This window comes from Anabrus simplex, chromosome 5 (genome assembly GCF_040414725.1).
Source record: "Anabrus simplex isolate iqAnaSimp1 chromosome 5, ASM4041472v1, whole genome shotgun sequence".
NCBI lineage: Eukaryota > Metazoa > Arthropoda > Insecta > Orthoptera > Tettigoniidae > Anabrus > Anabrus simplex.
In genome coordinates, this window is record NC_090269.1 from 216,899,668 (window position 1) to 216,917,712 (window position 18,045).

Below are 18,045 nucleotides of genomic sequence, written 5' to 3' on the forward strand. Positions count from 1 at the left end.
CACGTGCACAGACCAGCAATCAGCATTGCAGACATGACTTCATACATTTTTTACTACGTGACTTTATGTTGTGTAAAATTATTTAACTTTTAACTGTTACAAAAGAAGAGGGACGCTATTAAAATTCAATAGTCACAAACTTTATTTTCCATTCCACTGTAGACGAATAATGTACTGTAATGTGCCCTCTCCCAGCCTATGGAGCAAAGACTACGCTATGCTTGTCATTTCTACTTCAGAATGATACCTACAACTTATTTGGTAGCGTGTGACATCTCCTAGTACCGTACATAGATCTTTCATATCATTCTCTGTCAAGGTTAAATATTTTCACCAAAGGCTACTGCATCGTTAATATTTCACAATGCACAGGAATCAGAAATCAGCATAGCGATCCGTCACAGTTAACCTCCGCTGTTAGTAGACAGGTATTCTACATTTTGTACTGTAGTGCAAAGTAAGGAAATGTGAGAGTGACTGATAAATTTGAACATTTATTTTCCATTGTAACAGCCAAGAAATGTTGAGATCGAAATCTGCAGTAAAAAGAAAACGTGTAATTTTAACTATATGAAATAAAGTTAATATAATCGAACGGTTAAAGAAAGGTGAACTAGTCTCAGATTAAGCATCAGAGTTCGGTGTGGGTGTGACAACACTGCGGGACCTAATGAAGAATAAAGACAAAGTGTTGCAGTTTGCGGCAAGTTCTGACAGTTCACATGGACTCGCTAAAAGAAAAACAATGAAAGCATCATCTTTAAAAGAACTGGATGCTGCATTATTCACGTGGTTTTACCAAAAGAGAGGCAAAGTTGTACCTATTAGTGGTCCTATGATAACAAGGCAGGCAAAAATTTTTCACAGAAGGATGGGAATCTCAGGGTCCTCACCAGCATCCAATGGTTGGCTACAAAGATTTAAAGACAGACATGGCATTCGAGTATTAAACATTGAAAGAGAAAAACTAAGTGGTGACAAAAGTGCAGCAGAAAACGTTAGATACCAGTTTAAGCGCATAATTGAAAGATACAATTTTGTTCCAAGTCAAGTGTACAATGCCGATGAAACTGGACTTTATTGGAAGTGCTTACCCAGTAAAACACTAACAGCTGCTGAAGAGAAATCAGCTCCTGGTCACAAATCTAGTAAAGAACACGTTACCATCTTGTGCTGTGCGAACGCTAGTGGTGACCATAAATTAAAATTAGCTGTTGTTGGTAAAGCAAAAAATCTGCATTCTTTCAAAGGACCAGTGATGAAATATTTCCCAGTAGATTATTGTCATAACAAATCTGCATGGATGACAGGCAATATTTTTAGGACTTGATTCCATAATAAGTTCGTTCCGCGGGTTCGAGATTTCTTGGCGCCCAAAGGCTTGCCGTTAAAAGCATCCTATTTCTTGATAATGCACCCTCTCACTCTGTTGATACAGAGTTGAAATCAGAGGATGGAAACATTTTTGTTTCCTATTTGCCACCTAATGTAACTTCATTAATTCAGCCGATGGATCAAGGCACCATCGCTATTGCTAGACCTCTTACTTTTCGAAGAAACGTCGATAGTTGAGTTCTGGAAAAAACTCAATCTTAAAGAAACGCTTTATCTTGTCGAGAAATCATGGGACCTAGTAACCGCTCAGAACATCACTTGATCATGGAGAAAATTGCATACTGATGTCAAAGAGCTCGCCGACAATTTTCGTGGGTTCACTGATGAAGATGAAAATGAGGGTTTAATGATCAAAGATATCCTGAAGACTATTGAAAATAACATTCATTTTGGAGAAGTGGATGAAAGTAACATTGAGGAGTGGCTTCATACTGACGCGAATGGGAACTTGGGGCAGTCAGCTGCGAAGTGACGAGTGAAAGTGAGGGGGATGGGGAAGAAGAGTGCGTCACAAACAACTGCACTGGAGTCGGCTGAAACGGTAATGGAATTCTTGGAGCAAGAGGACAATATGGATTTTTCAGACATTCTTGTAATTAGAAAGCTCAGAATGGACATAAAAAAGAAAATAAGTTGTAGGAGAGTGCAAAATAGAGTAACAGATTTTTTAGAGCTTAAATGACACCAGGTAAATTAATTTTCTATGGTCTGTAGGTAATTTAGGTGAATATTTAGTATGTATTGTACCTTTGATTACATTTTGGTTTTAAAGAGTGTTTAAAGCACTGCATTTTAAGGTTATGAGGTATGTATTTCATGTACTTTAAAGTCCATTAAAATTAGTAGTATGGATTATCCGGATTTTTTATTAACCGTTCACCCCTTCCCGGGCATTAGAATGGATAATCTAGGTTTTATTGTAATATGAAGGTAAAGTTGGAATTCAAAAGGACTTGTTTATAGCAAGAGGAATTATCTATTGGAATAATTTACCAAGGAATATGTTTGATTAATTTCTAACATATTTATATCAATAAGGAAAAGACTAGGTAAGCAACCAATGGGAAATCGGTCGGTCGGTCGCTTTACCGGTAATATTTTTACACCCTTCTTTAGTTTCTAATCCTTCTCCTTGCTGTAAGTTGATAATAGTATTTTCTCCATGCTGGTACATCTATGATAATCATCTAATGTCTACTAGTTTAATTTTTCTTACATCCAAGAAATTAATACTAGGCCATATTTCAAAAGCAGTGAGCTGTTAAACATTCTTGAATGTGAAACACATAATACAGTACATTATCACAGTCAGATTGACTCTAAATGGTGCCATGGCTTAACTAAAGGTTAAAGAACTCTGCACTCATAAACCATGATCTCAATGCTAGAGCAAGAGTATTTACAAAGAGAGCTTTCTTTCTGGACACCTTACATAAATATTTTTATCCTGGTAACTCATTAATGTTTGCAGTATCAATAATTTTATTGGTAGCTGTATTAACATTTTACATAATTATAGTACTCACTACTGTACATTTTACTTACGGTACAATTCTTTTCCTTGTTAACACAGCTAATTTTGAATTCCCTAATGAAAGAGTTACTTATTAATGATGAAAATGTAGTAGTCTTCCTTTATTTGACAGAAAATTTCATTGTAAATATGTGAATTAGGTATTACATCTAGTTCCCTATACAGTATTGATGCATGCTAGTTAGATTAATTTTAAAACTGTAGTACTACTGATTCTGATATTTTGTGTCTCCCTTCACAGCCCCAGACAATAAGAATGGTCCCTGTGAGTATAATTTTAGACATGTTTAGCTTTGTTTGTTTTTTGTACCAGCATGCGCAACAGCATGGGGATGATCTAGAGTAGAGTAAGTATTAACAAATTTACTTCAGCTTTCCTAACATTCAGATGTCCTGCTTCAGGTTTCAGGCTTCTCTGGCTGCGTAAACTCATTACAGTCTGGAAAGTTGTATGTTATATGTTCTTGGTGATGTTTTATGGACGGCTGCTGCTTTCATTTCTAGAAATTTTCCCAATCCTCATTTATCTTGGCATGGAAGCTTATACTGTATTTGCCTATGTGAAAGTTGTTCTATGACGTTGCTTACTGAGTATTGTTGTATACGATTCTTTATGACTATAGCTTGTATTTCTTCTTTTTAACATACTCTATTTAAGTTATTGTACTGGTTCAGGACAAAGTGTTCTCTGAAAAAAGAAAGAAGAAAAGGAGAGTAAAGTGTGCTGTCTGAGAGAAAGTTATCTATATTTTGGAAATTGCATGTGTTTTATTCTTCTACTCCATTAGGTGGTGCATCATGACCAGGAATTGAATAGAAAATACTTTGTAGTTTTAAATGGAGATATGCTGCATACTTACACTTAAGAGTCCCATATTCCTTTCAAGACTATATATCTGTACTCCATTTCCATTTTTCTCATCTGGAGGCAAGCGTGGTTCTCATATGTAAAAAATTTCATATTAATCCATATTGACAGCAAAGTCACATATAATAGGGTAGGAGTAGGTCCACCTGTTCAATACACATATAAAAAATTATGTAATTATATTTTCATAGAACATTCATTGAGACTAGTTTTGACCTTGATTGTGAGGTCAACCTCAGACATTACATTAAAACTGTAATTGGTAAAATATTACAAATAAACTCTGAAGTGCATCTAAAAAATTGTTGAGAGAAAACACTTTGAAATCTTGAGTTTTTGTTGCCATTTATAAGTATGTGCAATAAAACATTGTCCGTTCATTTTTTGTTTTCTGTATTCTTACATGAATGTAGAAACATTTTCCAGCTGATTGATACAGATGTCAGGATGTGGCATATTTATGATAAGTCTCATTCCCTTATGAGTAGAAGGATATGGTGTATTGCAAACTTATTGGGCTGGCCGAAGGGGACATCTATAACTTAGATCTATGGACAAGTAGTCCTGTGAAAAAACTTGTGTAGTTGTCAGTATGGAAAGACTGTAAAAGTCTGTAAAAGAAAGAGAGATAAAGAGAATCAATTACTAACTCAAGGAGAAGCACAAACAAAAGTTATATGAGACTCACCCTCCTATTTCACAGCTTTGTAGGTGTTCTATAACTATGAAAGCTTGCACCATACTGAATGCGATGTGAGAATGGTCGCTGACAATAGGAATGAGGGCTAGGGGAGGGGTGGGTATGGAGGAATGTGAGGGGAATGGAGGAAGGATGGTAAAGGAGTTGGAATTTCTCTTCTTTTTGTGTTTGTATTTATTATATAGAGAGATAACTGTATCAAATAACATGTTTGGTTTTTCTGAGATATCATTACGATTTTAATTTGGATTGAAATGTTGTTCCAGATGAATGGAACAATATTCTAGAATGTTGAGTATATCACTTTTGTTCACGACTTTTAGGATGTTCCTATATTGTTCAGTGGAAGTAAAATTATGTTTGAAGTCAGATGTGTTGTTTCTTGGCAGAAAATCGATTATGTCTATTGCAGTGACGTGTTCCAAATTTGAGTAATGGAGGTTCGAGATATCGAGGTTCGACTGTAGATCTTTTTTTGCCAGCTTTGGGAGATAGGATTGAACCATGGGTCAAATATTGTTCTATAAAGTTTATTCTCAAAGACTTGCATCTGCTCTTGCTCTTTCTTCGTTATACTCCTTGTCTCAGAACCATACAGAAGTACTGGTCAAATGATTGTATTGTAGATAATCATTTTTGCATTCCTTGTTAAAAACTTGGAGCCTAATATAGGGCTCATAGAGTATGCCTTATTTGCGTTCTTAATTGTAGCTTGGTGTTCCTGGTGCCTTCAGTTTTGCTCATCGATTAATACACCAAGGTATTTAAACCTACTCTTTTAAATATATATTTCCTAATCTTCAAAGGCAGTCTGTCAACCTCCTCATGATTCGGTCTCTGTACAACCATGTAATGTGACCTTTTATCATTCATCCATATGCCAATTTTTTTGCCAATTCCTCTAGTTCCACAAATAACTGCCTAATTTCTAATTCATTGCGGCCAATAAGAACAATATGATCTGCATATGCAAGCACTTTATGTTGTCTCCCCAATATGATGCCAGCGGGTACAAGAGCTAATTTCTTGATTATCTTCTCCAGTGCAATGTTGAATAGAAGAGGAGATAGTGCATCCTCTTGTCTCAATCCAGTTTTATTCTGGAAGGAACTTAGCTAACATTACCATCCATACGCATTTTGCACATGTTAATTAATTTTATGGGAAAGCCAAACTCCATCACGATGTTCCACAACCCTTCTCTATGGACTGAATCATATGCCTTGAAGAAATCTATAAAGAGATAATGAACGGACTCCTTGTGTTCCCACACCTTATCATTAATAGTCATAATTGCAAATATGTTGTGATATGATAAGTCTCATTCCCTTACGAGTAGAAGGATATGGTGTATTGCAAACTTATTGGGCTGGCCGAAGGGGACATCTATAACTTAGATCTGTGGACAAGTAGTCCTGTGAAAAAACTGTTCTGATAGTCCCAATAACATTTCGAGCAAATGGTTTTAAATGCTGTAAAATAATAAAAGACAGAATTTTTTAGGCTGTGATTACAATTTTAGGAGAAAAAATTTTTAGAAAGAAAATTGGTCTAAATTCATCCTACATAATGATGTACTCCAAAACTGAACGAACTATAAATTTGTTTTAAAAAATGCATCATAATCTTCAGATTAGTTAATGATGGAAGGATAGAAGACACTATAACAGATCTGACATGGAATGATATAGAATACGCATGGAAATACATCAAATCAGGAAAATCTCCAGGCATTGATGAAGCGTGTAGTGAAATGATCAGGTCTATGAGAGATGCAGGAAAGCAGTGGATGTATAGACTTTTTCACAAGATATAGAAGGATGGGCAGATACCAGCAGATTGGAAAAAAGGTATCATCATTTCACTCTATAAGAAAGGTGACAGGAAGAAATGTTCCAATTACAAAGGAATTACATTAACTTCCCAAGTGGAAAAGCTGTACGAACAGATTTTAGAAAGAAAGAAAAAAAAATTGATAGAATTAAAGTTATCAAAGGAACAATACGGATTCCAGAAAGGCAGATCAACAGTTGATCAAATATTTGGACTGCGTCAGCTAATGGAGAAGTATTATGAACATAATAAGGTCCTTTGGCTGGCCTTCCTGGATATCAAAAAGGCCTTTGATGCTGTAAGCAGGGACAAAGTCTGGGAAGTGTTTGAGAAACATTGGAATCAATAATGACATAATGAAACGAATTGAGAATTTATATGAAGACATCAGTAGTCATGTCAAAACACCATCAGGAATGGTGGAACCTTTTAGAATAACTACGGGCCTAAGATAAGGTGGAGTTCTGTCACCGCTTCTCTTCATTACTGTGATGAATGAGATTCAACAACAAGTATGCCAAAACGTTGGTGACAACAACAAAATGAAAGTCATGCTATTTGCTGATGACATCTGTATATGGGGAGTTTCCAAGGAGGAACTTCAGGATCAGATCAATGCATGGACAGTAACAGCTGAAGGGTACGGCCTAAGATTCAGTCAGGAAAATAACACGGTTATGCAGAGAAATGGTAAACCTGAAGGTTACATTGAAATAGAGGGTAAACAACACAAGATGTCCAACAAATTCAACTATCTAGGAAGCATGATATCAGCAACAGGCTCAATTGAAGAGGAACATTCTATAGAGTTGTCCGAGATTTAATATGGAACCCAAAAGTACCATTGAAATGCAAGTGAACAATTTATCTGACTTATTACGTGCCAATTTTGACATATGGGAGTGAGACCTGGACCATGAGGAAAAAGGATGAAGCAAGGATTCAGGCAATTGAAATGAGTTTCATCCAAGCAATGGTTGGCAAAACAAGACGAGATAAAATTTGTAATGAGAACATCAGGGACATGGCTCAGGATGGCAGAATGCAGGATAACATAACTCTGCATAGACTCAAATGATATGGTCACATGCAAAGGATGGATCCTGATGGCATACCCAGAAAAATGTATGATCTGCAGTTAAAATATTTGAGACCAAGAGGGCGGCCAAGAATGGGATATACAGACATGGTGAAAAACTATATTCAACAATGGGGAGGGGACTGGAACAGCTGTCGTGACCTACCTGTCCTGAGAGACGTTCTCGTAGGTTGGTCACCAGGCCGTTGGATGTTGAAGTATTACCTGTCCTGCCGAGCGGAATTTAGGGAGGTAAATTGTAGGTATGACTCGTCCCGCAACTCCCGAAATAAAAGATGAAATTATTTACCTGTCCTTTATTACTGAGGACAACTACAACTACTATGTACAGTATATTTACAAGTCTGAATGTAATGATCTGTAGAGAGAGCGAGCTTGTTCCACGCGCCTACTGTTCTACTACGCGTCTATCTTAACCTTGCCCTACGGCACTTGGGCTATGCCCGAACAGAATCTCGTCCTGACAAGTACGACTACTAGCTGGGAGAAGGCCCCGCGCCATCTTGGCCAGGGGTTATATCTCCGCTCCTGAACTCAAAGTTCTATCCCTACCTCCTACCAAGGGGTTGGGTCTTACAGGCATTACCAAACTGTTCATCCAGTCACTAGCGCCCTCAAGTGGCTATTCTCAGTAGTTGTCACAGTAAGTGCTGCTACCTAGGCACTACTGTCTTCTGTCTTACTTTGTCCTCATCTTTCCTTGTTTCCTAAGTGCATCTGTACTGACCCTGAATGGCCTTGCGCTCGGCTTTGTTCCTTTGTCGGTTTATCAGGCGGACCGCCTGGCTCGCTGGCATACTAGCTCTGTTTGTCGATACACAGTAAATACCTTGTTGTGATCAACAAGTCCCCGCTCTTAGTCAACACTGTGTTGTAAGCGCACTTCGCAAGCTCTCTCCACTACATGTAACTTCTTGAAATGTTTCCCTTTTCTTACAGTAACTAAATCTTCCTATAATTATTATTCAATTACCTTAATGCTACAAGGTGTCTCATGTCGATGACTATCATTATTCTAACACTAATTAATCTCCTCTGACACCTTGAGCTCAAGACTCGGCTGCGAACCCCGGCTGCCTTCCACCTGGCAGTCCGCCGGTTCGAGTCCGTGGGAGGTCGGTACACGACATCTCCCCCCTTAGGGAAGAAATGGATGCAACCATACGTTGCGTCCATTTCTGTCCTACACTATTTATACTCTGATGTTACTTGTGCGTAACGATCGGCGACTCTGTGGTGAAGGGGAAGGTTGTTCTCTACTCTGATTATCACTTGTGTCTATTTCTACTTCTATAGATCTCTCAAGCGTACTAGGGCGTCCCCCAGCAGGCCTGGAGTGTAATTCCATGATCTCCTCAGACATCTCCGGGCGTCCCCGGATCCGCCTGGGACGTTGGAATATAGTTAAATCCTCATCTGAAGTCTTAACCTTATTTCCCTTCGTGATTACCGTTTGTTTTATACATATATTAGGACAATGTGCCCGTGCATCATCAAACCATCTCTTTGCTGGAAACCCTAGTTTCGGACAGCAACGATTACAACAATAACAAATTAAAATTAAACTTGTGATACCAACAACTATCCACACAATATATCTGTACACATTAATATGCTGATACACCATTTGTCTTTGCAGTTCTTCTTCTTTTTGTCTCACCATATCTTCCACTTCTTGTGTCTTATGGGTAGCCCATTGTAAATCGTTAATGTGATTTAGCAAATTATTTAAGGACAACTTATTCATTTCGGGTATCTGTTCTAACTTGATTTCACTACCTATCTGTTCACAACAGTCATAATCAAGTGTGACTTCTGGTACAAGGTCTTTACTTTGTGTAGTGTTCACTTCACCTACACTTTGTATTTTACTATGTGGCCCATATACTGTGCAACCTGCACTTAAAACAAGAATACCAGTGCCTGTTAACCTGATATCACTGGTGGTATCCTTACACATACATGTTACTTTAACTTCTTCTGGGGATACGTATATATATCTGTTAGCTCTGATAGGTATCCACATGAGCTGTTGAACGGGAAGCACTCTTTTATCACAATTATCTGGGATTTGACTAACTCCAATAATTAACTGGATCGCGCAACTCTTTTGAGTGTACACTGTATTAATAGGGAATTTAACATGACATAGTCTCCAACTGGGTGTTACTACCTTACTTTGATTTACCTGATCTTTGTCTAATTGAACATAAGTTTGTTTCTCCTTGTCCATAAGGATATAGTCCTTGGTCTCTTGAATATAAACAAAATGGTGTGGATTACTCTTCATATATGTGGGGAATGGAATCATGTGAAACATTGTATAAGTTACCCTATCTGTAAGGGGTGTCTTGATGACGTACACTAGATAATTTTTGTTAGCGAACACTTCCACTGTGGCTACTTTGTAAATCAAGTAGCCGTAAGCTGATTTTAAATCAAATGGCAAGGACAATCCTTTAGGGAAATCTCCCTGAGCTTTCTTATAACCTTTGATAATATCATCTGGTGAAATTATTTGCACCTGAATGACTCCTACCTGAGCATTCATTATACCTGATAATACAACACTGTAATGCTCATACAGTTGTATGAGAAGGCCTTCAATCTCAATTAAATGCCTATTCACTGAGTTTTCTAATTCTACTTGCTTAAGTGCTTCTGTAATCTGAAGCGTGCTATTGGCAAGATAGGATCTAATTTCTGCAATGTTTTGAGTTAATCTCTGCTCATTGGCTGTGACATCGTAAATGGTGCTGTTCATAGATTGCAATGTTGATTTTACTACTATCATCTGGTCTTTTGCAATTTTCATAATTGAAAGCTGTTCCTGCTCTAACTCACTAATTTTTAACTCATATTTATCGGCATCATCTTGACTTAATGTTCCAAATAACGCCTTTGCGAGGGAACCTATTGCGTTAATTAGGCCTCGTTTTTGCCTAGTGTTATCCGTTTCCTCTATTGGTTTAGTAATCCTCGTAATTAATTCCTTCAATTCCTTAATTCTATCTAATTGTGCACTTAGCATTTTAACATCCTGTTGACATGTTAGGTTAGTACTTCTTTCTAACTGTGTACATATTAATTGAGTCCAGTGTATGTGTCTCTTGACATTTGAAAATACATCACTTAATTTATTCAGGTTTACATAGGTAACTAGTGTCCATTCCGTATGGTATAACTGTATCTCACCCTGATTGTCGAAGTATGCCCCTGGAGTACTCTCATATGGTGTCACCTTGAGATCCAGTACTTCTCTGGCTATTCTGTAGCGATATGACGTCACGACTATCACTGCTACTACGATGGACAACAATCCTAGCATTCGCGCCATATCTGCTGTCTACCTGCAAGGTAAAGACAGGATATGTGTTACCCTTCTATCTATGGATACATTCGCTTCCCAGTTCTCATTTCACTCATCTACAAGTACAATTTCAAACGGTTCTTATGTACTTTAACCCGTTTTCCTTTCTTGTTCATCTGTAGGGTGCAATTCACCCCTGAAACATCTACTATTTCGTACGGACCTTCGAATGGTGGGCTTAGCTTTCTGGATTTTCCTCTTCGCAATGCGTCATTGCGCAAGAGAACCTTATCACCTACCTGAAAGGTGACCTCATTTTGCTTTTTGTCGTAGTGTTCTTTCTCTAATTCCTTTCGCTCTATTAAGGTCTTTCTGGCGGCCTCGTGATTTCGCCTAAGCTGTGCCGTCAGTTCCTCCACCATGTTCTGGTGTTCGTTGTAACTCATTTCAGGTGGCTTTTGCAGCACACCTGGGATATTTGCCTTCCTTCCAAAAATTAATTCGTAGGGTGTGAACCCTGTACTTGTGCTCTTTGTGGTATTATACACAAAGCTAGCTGTAGGCAAATACTTGTCCCAGTCATTCTGCTCCCCTGAGCAGACATAATGTCTTAGGTACTCCGTGAGCACCTTATGGGATCTCTCTATGCTACCGTTCGATTGTGCCTGAAGGCCGTAGTGTGTGTTTTCCGAATGCGCAGCGTTTTACACAGCGTCTTAAACACATCACTCATGAAATTACTACCCTGGTCAGTGAGAATCTGCTCTGGTATCCCGTAGATACTTATTACGTTATTGATTAGCGTCCGTGCCACGGTTTCTGCCTCCTGATTAGGCATGGCACTCGCTACTAGGTACTTTGACAGCTGATCTTGGCATGTCAGTATGTACCTGTTTCCTGCCTCTGTCAACGGAAGAGGTCCAACTACGTCTAGGGATATCTTCTCAAAGACTGTGTTCGGGGTATCCGTGATTCTCATGGGAGCCCTGACGTCTGGTCTGGTCCCTTTATTCTTTTGGCAAGAGGGACATGTGCGTACATAGCGCTCAATGTCCCCTTTCATGCCCTTCCACTGAATTCGTTCATGTACCCTGGCGTACGTGCGCGCTATTCCTTGGTGGCCTCCCACCAAAGAATCATGACATTCCTTCAAAATGGCTAGCTTTTCAGCTTCGCCTAATTCGTTCTCTTCCTCAGATAAGCTACCTTCGAGCGAAATCTCCTCTGCGTTAGCGTCCTCGGAAACCTCGCTACCGTCCGCTTCAATTCCCTCTGCCGTAGCGTCCTCAGGTTTTGAAGACAGTATCTCCTCTCTATTCTCGTCTGAGGCCTGAGTTTCTACTGTTGTCTCTGAGTGAGACCTGTGCTGAGCCGAGTTAACTACTCGCGCTTGGTACTTGGGTTCAGTGGGATTCCTACTCAGGGCATCTGCATTGCAGTTCTGTTTGCCCTGCTTATATACGACGTCGAAGTCATATTCCGCCAGCTTCAGCCTGAACTTTAGCAGGCGTGAAGACGGATCTTGCACGTTGAAGACCCACTTCAACGGCTTATGGTCTGTCACAACAATGAATTTTCTACCAAACAAATATGGTCTGAAATACTTTACTGCCCACACTATTGCCAACAATTCTTTCTCAGTTACGCTGTAATTCATTTCTGCTTTGTTAAGCGTTCTACTTGCATAGGCTATTGGAAGGTCTTTCCCGATAGGTCCTTGTGACAATACTGCCCTAACCGCTTCGTTGCTCGCATCAGTGGTAACGACGAATGGTTTTTCAAAATCCGGATACTGCAATATAGGTTCCTCAATTAGCTTTTGCTTTAGTATCTGGAACGCTTGTTCCTGATCGTCTCCCCATACAAAGGGAACGTCCTTCTTCACTAACTGATACAGCGGTTTCGCGATTTTGCTGTAGTTAGGTATGAACTTCCAATAATACCCACTCAGTCCGCAGAACTGCTTGATCTGGCGGCTAGTGGTCGGCCTCGGAAAGTCCTTAACGGCCTGTACTTTACGCGGGTCTGGTAAGACACCTTCGTCAGTAATTACATGTCCTAGGAACGCTACTTCGGTTCTTAGGAATTCACACTTATCTGGCTGGAGTTTCAGCGTGTTCTCTCTCAGCCTTTGAAATACGTCCCTTAGCTTCGCGTTGTGCTCCTGGATTGAACTCCCGTACACAATGACGTCATCCAGGTAACACAGACATTTTATACCCGTTAGCCCTGTGAGCACATTGTTCGTCAGTCTCGTAAACATGGCTGGCGCGGCCATCAAACCCATGGGCATTTTCCTGAATTCGTACTTGCGCCCTAGCGCAGAGAATGCCGTCTTTGGCCTGTCTTCAGGCTTCAACAACACCTGATGATAGCCACTCGCGAGATCTAAAGTTGAAAAGTATCTCGCCTTGCCAAGGGCGTCTAACAGTTCTGAAATTAATGGCAGGGGATAACTGGTTCCTATAGTTATCTCGTTCAATTTTCGAAAGTCGATCACGACCCGCCATTTTTGTTTCCCTGAGGCGTCTAATTTCTTGGGAATTAAAAGTAATGGCGCATTCCAGGCTGATGTGCTAGGTGTGATAATTTCATCATTCAGCATCTTATCTATCTGAGCTTGTATCTCCCCTTTCTGTGCTTCGGGAAGTCTATATGGTCGTACATTAATTGGAGGTTGATCTTGGGGTGTAGGTATCTCATGCTGTAGTACATCAGTGTGAGTTAGTTTGTCTCCCTCAAGATGGAAGATATCATTGTACTCAGCACAGATGGCGTATATCCCTTCCTTATCTACCTACGTGAGGTGATCAACTCGCAAACAGTCTATCACTCACTGTGATCGGGGCTTCTGGGTGGCCGGTTCTCCGTTTGCCACTCTACTGTTCTGCTCTACCTTTCGCACTTGTGCTAGGCAGGTTTTATCTACCTCCTGTATGTGCACTCGTGGACTGTGTAAAGTCACTGCCTTTTCAGTGGTATTCATCATGCTAACCACTGCTTCGTGGCGCTCTGATTTGGTTAGGCACCCTGTGAGGTACACCCCTGGTATCACCTCTTCCTTCTCAATAATTCCTAAAGGTAGATTTTGATCTACTTCTATAACAACGACCTTCTGGGTCCTTGGTTCGAGACGGATCACCTTCGTCTCTCGCGCCCCCATAGGGTATTGTCGCCCTCTTATGGTGACATGACCTTCCTTGTAGTCAATCACACTATCTGTCAGGATGTCTTGTCCAATTATATCATCCTGTGTTAATTGGAAATCACTCCCTACCACATGAAACGTGTGACTTGTGTTTCCAATGGCAAAACGTACAGTACCCTGTGTGTAAATTATTCCCTTACTTACACCCGCTAATTCAATTGATTTGCTCCCGTCAATCAGGCATTCCTTGGGTACCGATTGCCTCTTAACTAGGCTGACATCGGACCCAGTATCTATCAAAAATCTCAATGATCTTCCTTGGTTCGCAACCTGGATCAGCACCGTGCTTTCTACGTCAGAATTCTTGGGACCTTCTGGTCTGCGGGCCTCCGTAACTGTCCCCTTGCTACGGGCCCGTTCTAGTTTGCCGCCTGAGCCACGGAGGTTTTCGTGGCGTGCATACTGCCACCCTTCTTTTTGAACCAACAGTCTTGGGTTCGGTGTGACCATCTATCACAATGTTCGCATTGGGCTCGGTATCTTACGGCCTTGCCCCTTATGCGACCACCCTGAGCTTGGCCTTTCATGGCCCTACTGCCTGTGGACTCGCCTTGGGCTTTTCGACAGTTTCTCTGAATGTGGCCCTGTTGGCCACACGAATAGCATCTACGGCTATCCGTTCGCATCACCGGAGTGCGTGCACCTTGTGTGCGTGCACCTTGTCGACAATTCACCTGTATGTGCCCTTTTCGGCCGCAACGATAACAAGTTCTGTTTTCATTTGTCACTTGGTTTGGTTGTGTACGTACTATGCGCACTGTGTCTCGTACCTCTGTTTCCTTGTCTCTTTGTTTCTTTCTACAGTCACGTTCAATGTGCCCTGTCTTCCCACAATAGCGGCATTTTAATTTACTGAATGTGCCCCCTGTAGCTGTATTGGAACTAGCGGTCTGTGTAGTGTGAGCCCCTTGCGTTCCTGTGTTCTTACAGTTCTTTGCTATGTGGCCTTCCTGGTTACAACTGTAACAGACCACCCTAACACTAGCATGTGTTGGCTTAGTATGCCACTTTGGTGTTGCACTGCGCTCCTGTTCCGGTTTGCGCTTGCTAAATCCTGAACTATGTTTGTGTTGTAGGCCCTCTCGTGCCTTCTTTGACAATATTACGGTTTCTTCCTGCTGTGCAAGTGCAACAGCCCTCTCAAAAGTGATGCCCTTTTCTGACTGTACCCTAGCTTGTATTCTAGGGTTGGCTAACCCTTGTATGAAACTAGCAACACATATTTTTCTCGTTATTTTCAACTGCGCGTCACGATCCTCCTCTAATTCATCCTCAAGTATTGCCTCTCGAAAAGAAGCTGACAATGTTTCTATTTTGTGCGCCCAAAGTGCGACTGATTCTCGCGGGTCCTGCGCTGTTTGGAACATTTGACAAATGTACAAATCTAACGTGCCTTGCTGGCCATAATATTCTATCAATGCCCGCTTGGCTTTCTCCCAATTATGTATGTCACGTCTGTACAACAACTTATCTCGGGCTCTGCCCGTAACCTTAGTTAAAATATACTTGAAAAACAACTCTTGATCCTCATCCTTAATCATACAAACAGCAGCATCTACGTTAGCTATAAACTCATGCAATCTATCTGGTTGACTGCCATCAAACTCTCGTCCAATGAGACGATGTCCTTCTACTACTGTAACAAAAGGCCCACTCATACTTACTGATTCCACCTCGTCAAGCATCTCAGTGCCTTGGTCTGCTGGTACTGAACTATTCTGTCGTGCCATTTGAAATAAATATTCAGCTTACCTTAATCTGCAATGCTGCTTCACTGCTGGGCTGGATGAGTAGTCGGCTGTATTGTTGCGTCTCCACCGGATGGCGTTGTCTGCTACTGGACTGCTACCCCTCTGCTGGGCTGGCTTAGTAGGCTGCGGTAGTGATGCTCCTCTTCTGCGATGCGCGGCACACGAACGAAACTACGCGGTAGCGCGGTTCGGACAATCTTCTGCGAAGTCGCGATTTTCTCACACGGAAATCTTCTGCGAAGTCGCGGTTCTCTTACGGACAATCTTCTACGAAGTCGTGGTTCTCTCACGTTATTTCAGTGAGTTGACACTGTTCGAGGATCGAACTCGGGACCCTGCACTACCTGACACCAAATTTTTATACATGCCTGTCGTGACCTACCTGTCCTGAGAGACGTTCTCGTAGGTTGGTCACCAGGCCGTTGGATGTTGAAGTACTACCTGTCCTGCCGAGCGGAATGTAGGGAGGTAAATTGTAGGTATGACTCGTCCCGCAACTCCCGAAATAAAAGATGAAATTATTTACCTGTCCTTTATTACTGAGGACAACTACAACTACTATGTACAGTATATTTACAAGTCTGAATGTAATGATCTGTAGAGAGAGCGAGCTTGTTCCACGCGCCTACTGTTCTACTACGCGTCTATCTTAACCTTGCCCTACGGCACTTGGGCTATGCCCGAACAGAATCTCGTCCTGACAAGTACGACTACTAGCTGGGAGAAGGCCCCGCGCCATCTTGGCCAGGGGTTATATCTCCGCTCCTGAACTCAAAGTTCTATCCCTACCTCCTACCAAGGGGTTGGGTCTTACAGGCATTACCAAACTGTTCATCCAGTCACTAGCGCCCTCAAGTGGCTATTCTCAATAGTTGTCACAGTAAGTGCTGCTACCTAGGCACTACTGTCTTCTGTCTTACTTTGTCCTCATCTTTCCTTGTTTCCTAAGTGCATCTGTACTGACCCTGAATGGCCTTGCGCTCGGCTTTGTTCCTTTGTTGGTTTATCAGGCGGACCGCCTGGCTCGCTGGCATACTAGCTCTGTTTGTCGATACACAGTAAATACCTTGTTGTGATCAACAAGTCCCCGCTCTTAGTCAACACTGTGTTGTAAGCGCACTTCGCAAGCTCTCTCCACTACATGTAACTTCTTGAAATGTTTCCCTTTTCTTACAGTAACTAAATCTGCCTATAATTATTATTCAATTACCTTAATGCTACAAGGTGTCTCATGTCGATGACTATCATTATTCTAACACTAATTAATCTCCTCTGACACCTTGAGCTCAAGACTCGGCTGCGAACCCCGGCTGCCTTCCACCTGGCAGTCCGCCGGTTCGAGTCCGTGGGAGGTCAGTACACGACACAGCATTGAAGAAGGAGAAAAATACAAAGACAGAAGTTGGTGGAGGGGCTTCATTCGCTGACCCATCATATATAGATGGAATGACATGGGATTTGTATGTATGTATGTTATCTTCAGACGCTGTTACAGAAGCAAACAGAACTCTACCTATAATAATAAAAAATAAAATTTTTATCAATTTAATGTTAATATGTTCAAAAATCAGTGATGGGAAAAGTAAACAATAAAAGTATTTTGAGCTGAATTACTTTTCCGGAGAAATATTTTACTGAGTTTAATTTACAGATTACTTTTTCAACATGTAATTGAAAAACTTACAATTAATTCAGAGACACTGACCCTTTCTTGTTTTCATACAGGGCTGGAGTCATACTGGTACCAAGGTTTGAAAAGAAAAAATATTACTCCATTTTGTGTTTTATAGCTTAGAGACATTAAGTGGCTATCATTGCTAAATGAGGCTAATCGTGATACCATGGAACTTTCAAAATGGTTCCTCCCAAGCAAGTTTGCATTTCACACTCATGTTCTCATTATTTTGGGAGTCTACTAATCTATACATATAAAATGCTAACATGTATGTTTTACAAAACTCAAGCGCTTAAACCAGAGGGCTCTTAAACCAGAGGGAGTTGAAAGGTGTGGTTTGTACCAAAATCTTCCGAATCCTTTCAATAGTAATACCAATATAATGGTCCATTATTGGACATTATAAATTTTCCAGCTAACTCATTCCTGTTTGCCAGCATTTCGCCCCCCGTGTGCTAAGTTGGGCTCATCAGTTGGTACATAGCACACCCTCCAAGATGCACGGCTAGTGCATACCGTGGAGGCCGCTGTGTAGGCTACTTGGAGCCACCAGCAGTGCCAATGCACTATGAGCGACTTTGTCTCATTACCAAAAATTGATGCCTGCTTGGCCATCAGATGATATAGGTTCTCTATGGAAATCGCCATCTATATCATCCTCTATTGAGAGTA

General features: G+C 40.9%; 1 protein-coding gene across 1 annotated transcript in view; it reads left to right on the forward strand.

Annotated features, from left to right (window-relative positions):
• LOC136874446 (fat-like cadherin-related tumor suppressor homolog) overlaps positions 1-18,045 on the forward strand; it is a 671,031-nt gene that overhangs the window by 426,159 nt on the left and 226,827 nt on the right. The window contains exon 19 of the mRNA XM_068227805.1: positions 3,171-3,194. Within this exon, the coding sequence (XP_068083906.1) occupies positions 3,171-3,194 (24 nt within the window). The remainder of the gene's footprint in view (positions 1-3,170; positions 3,195-18,045) is intronic.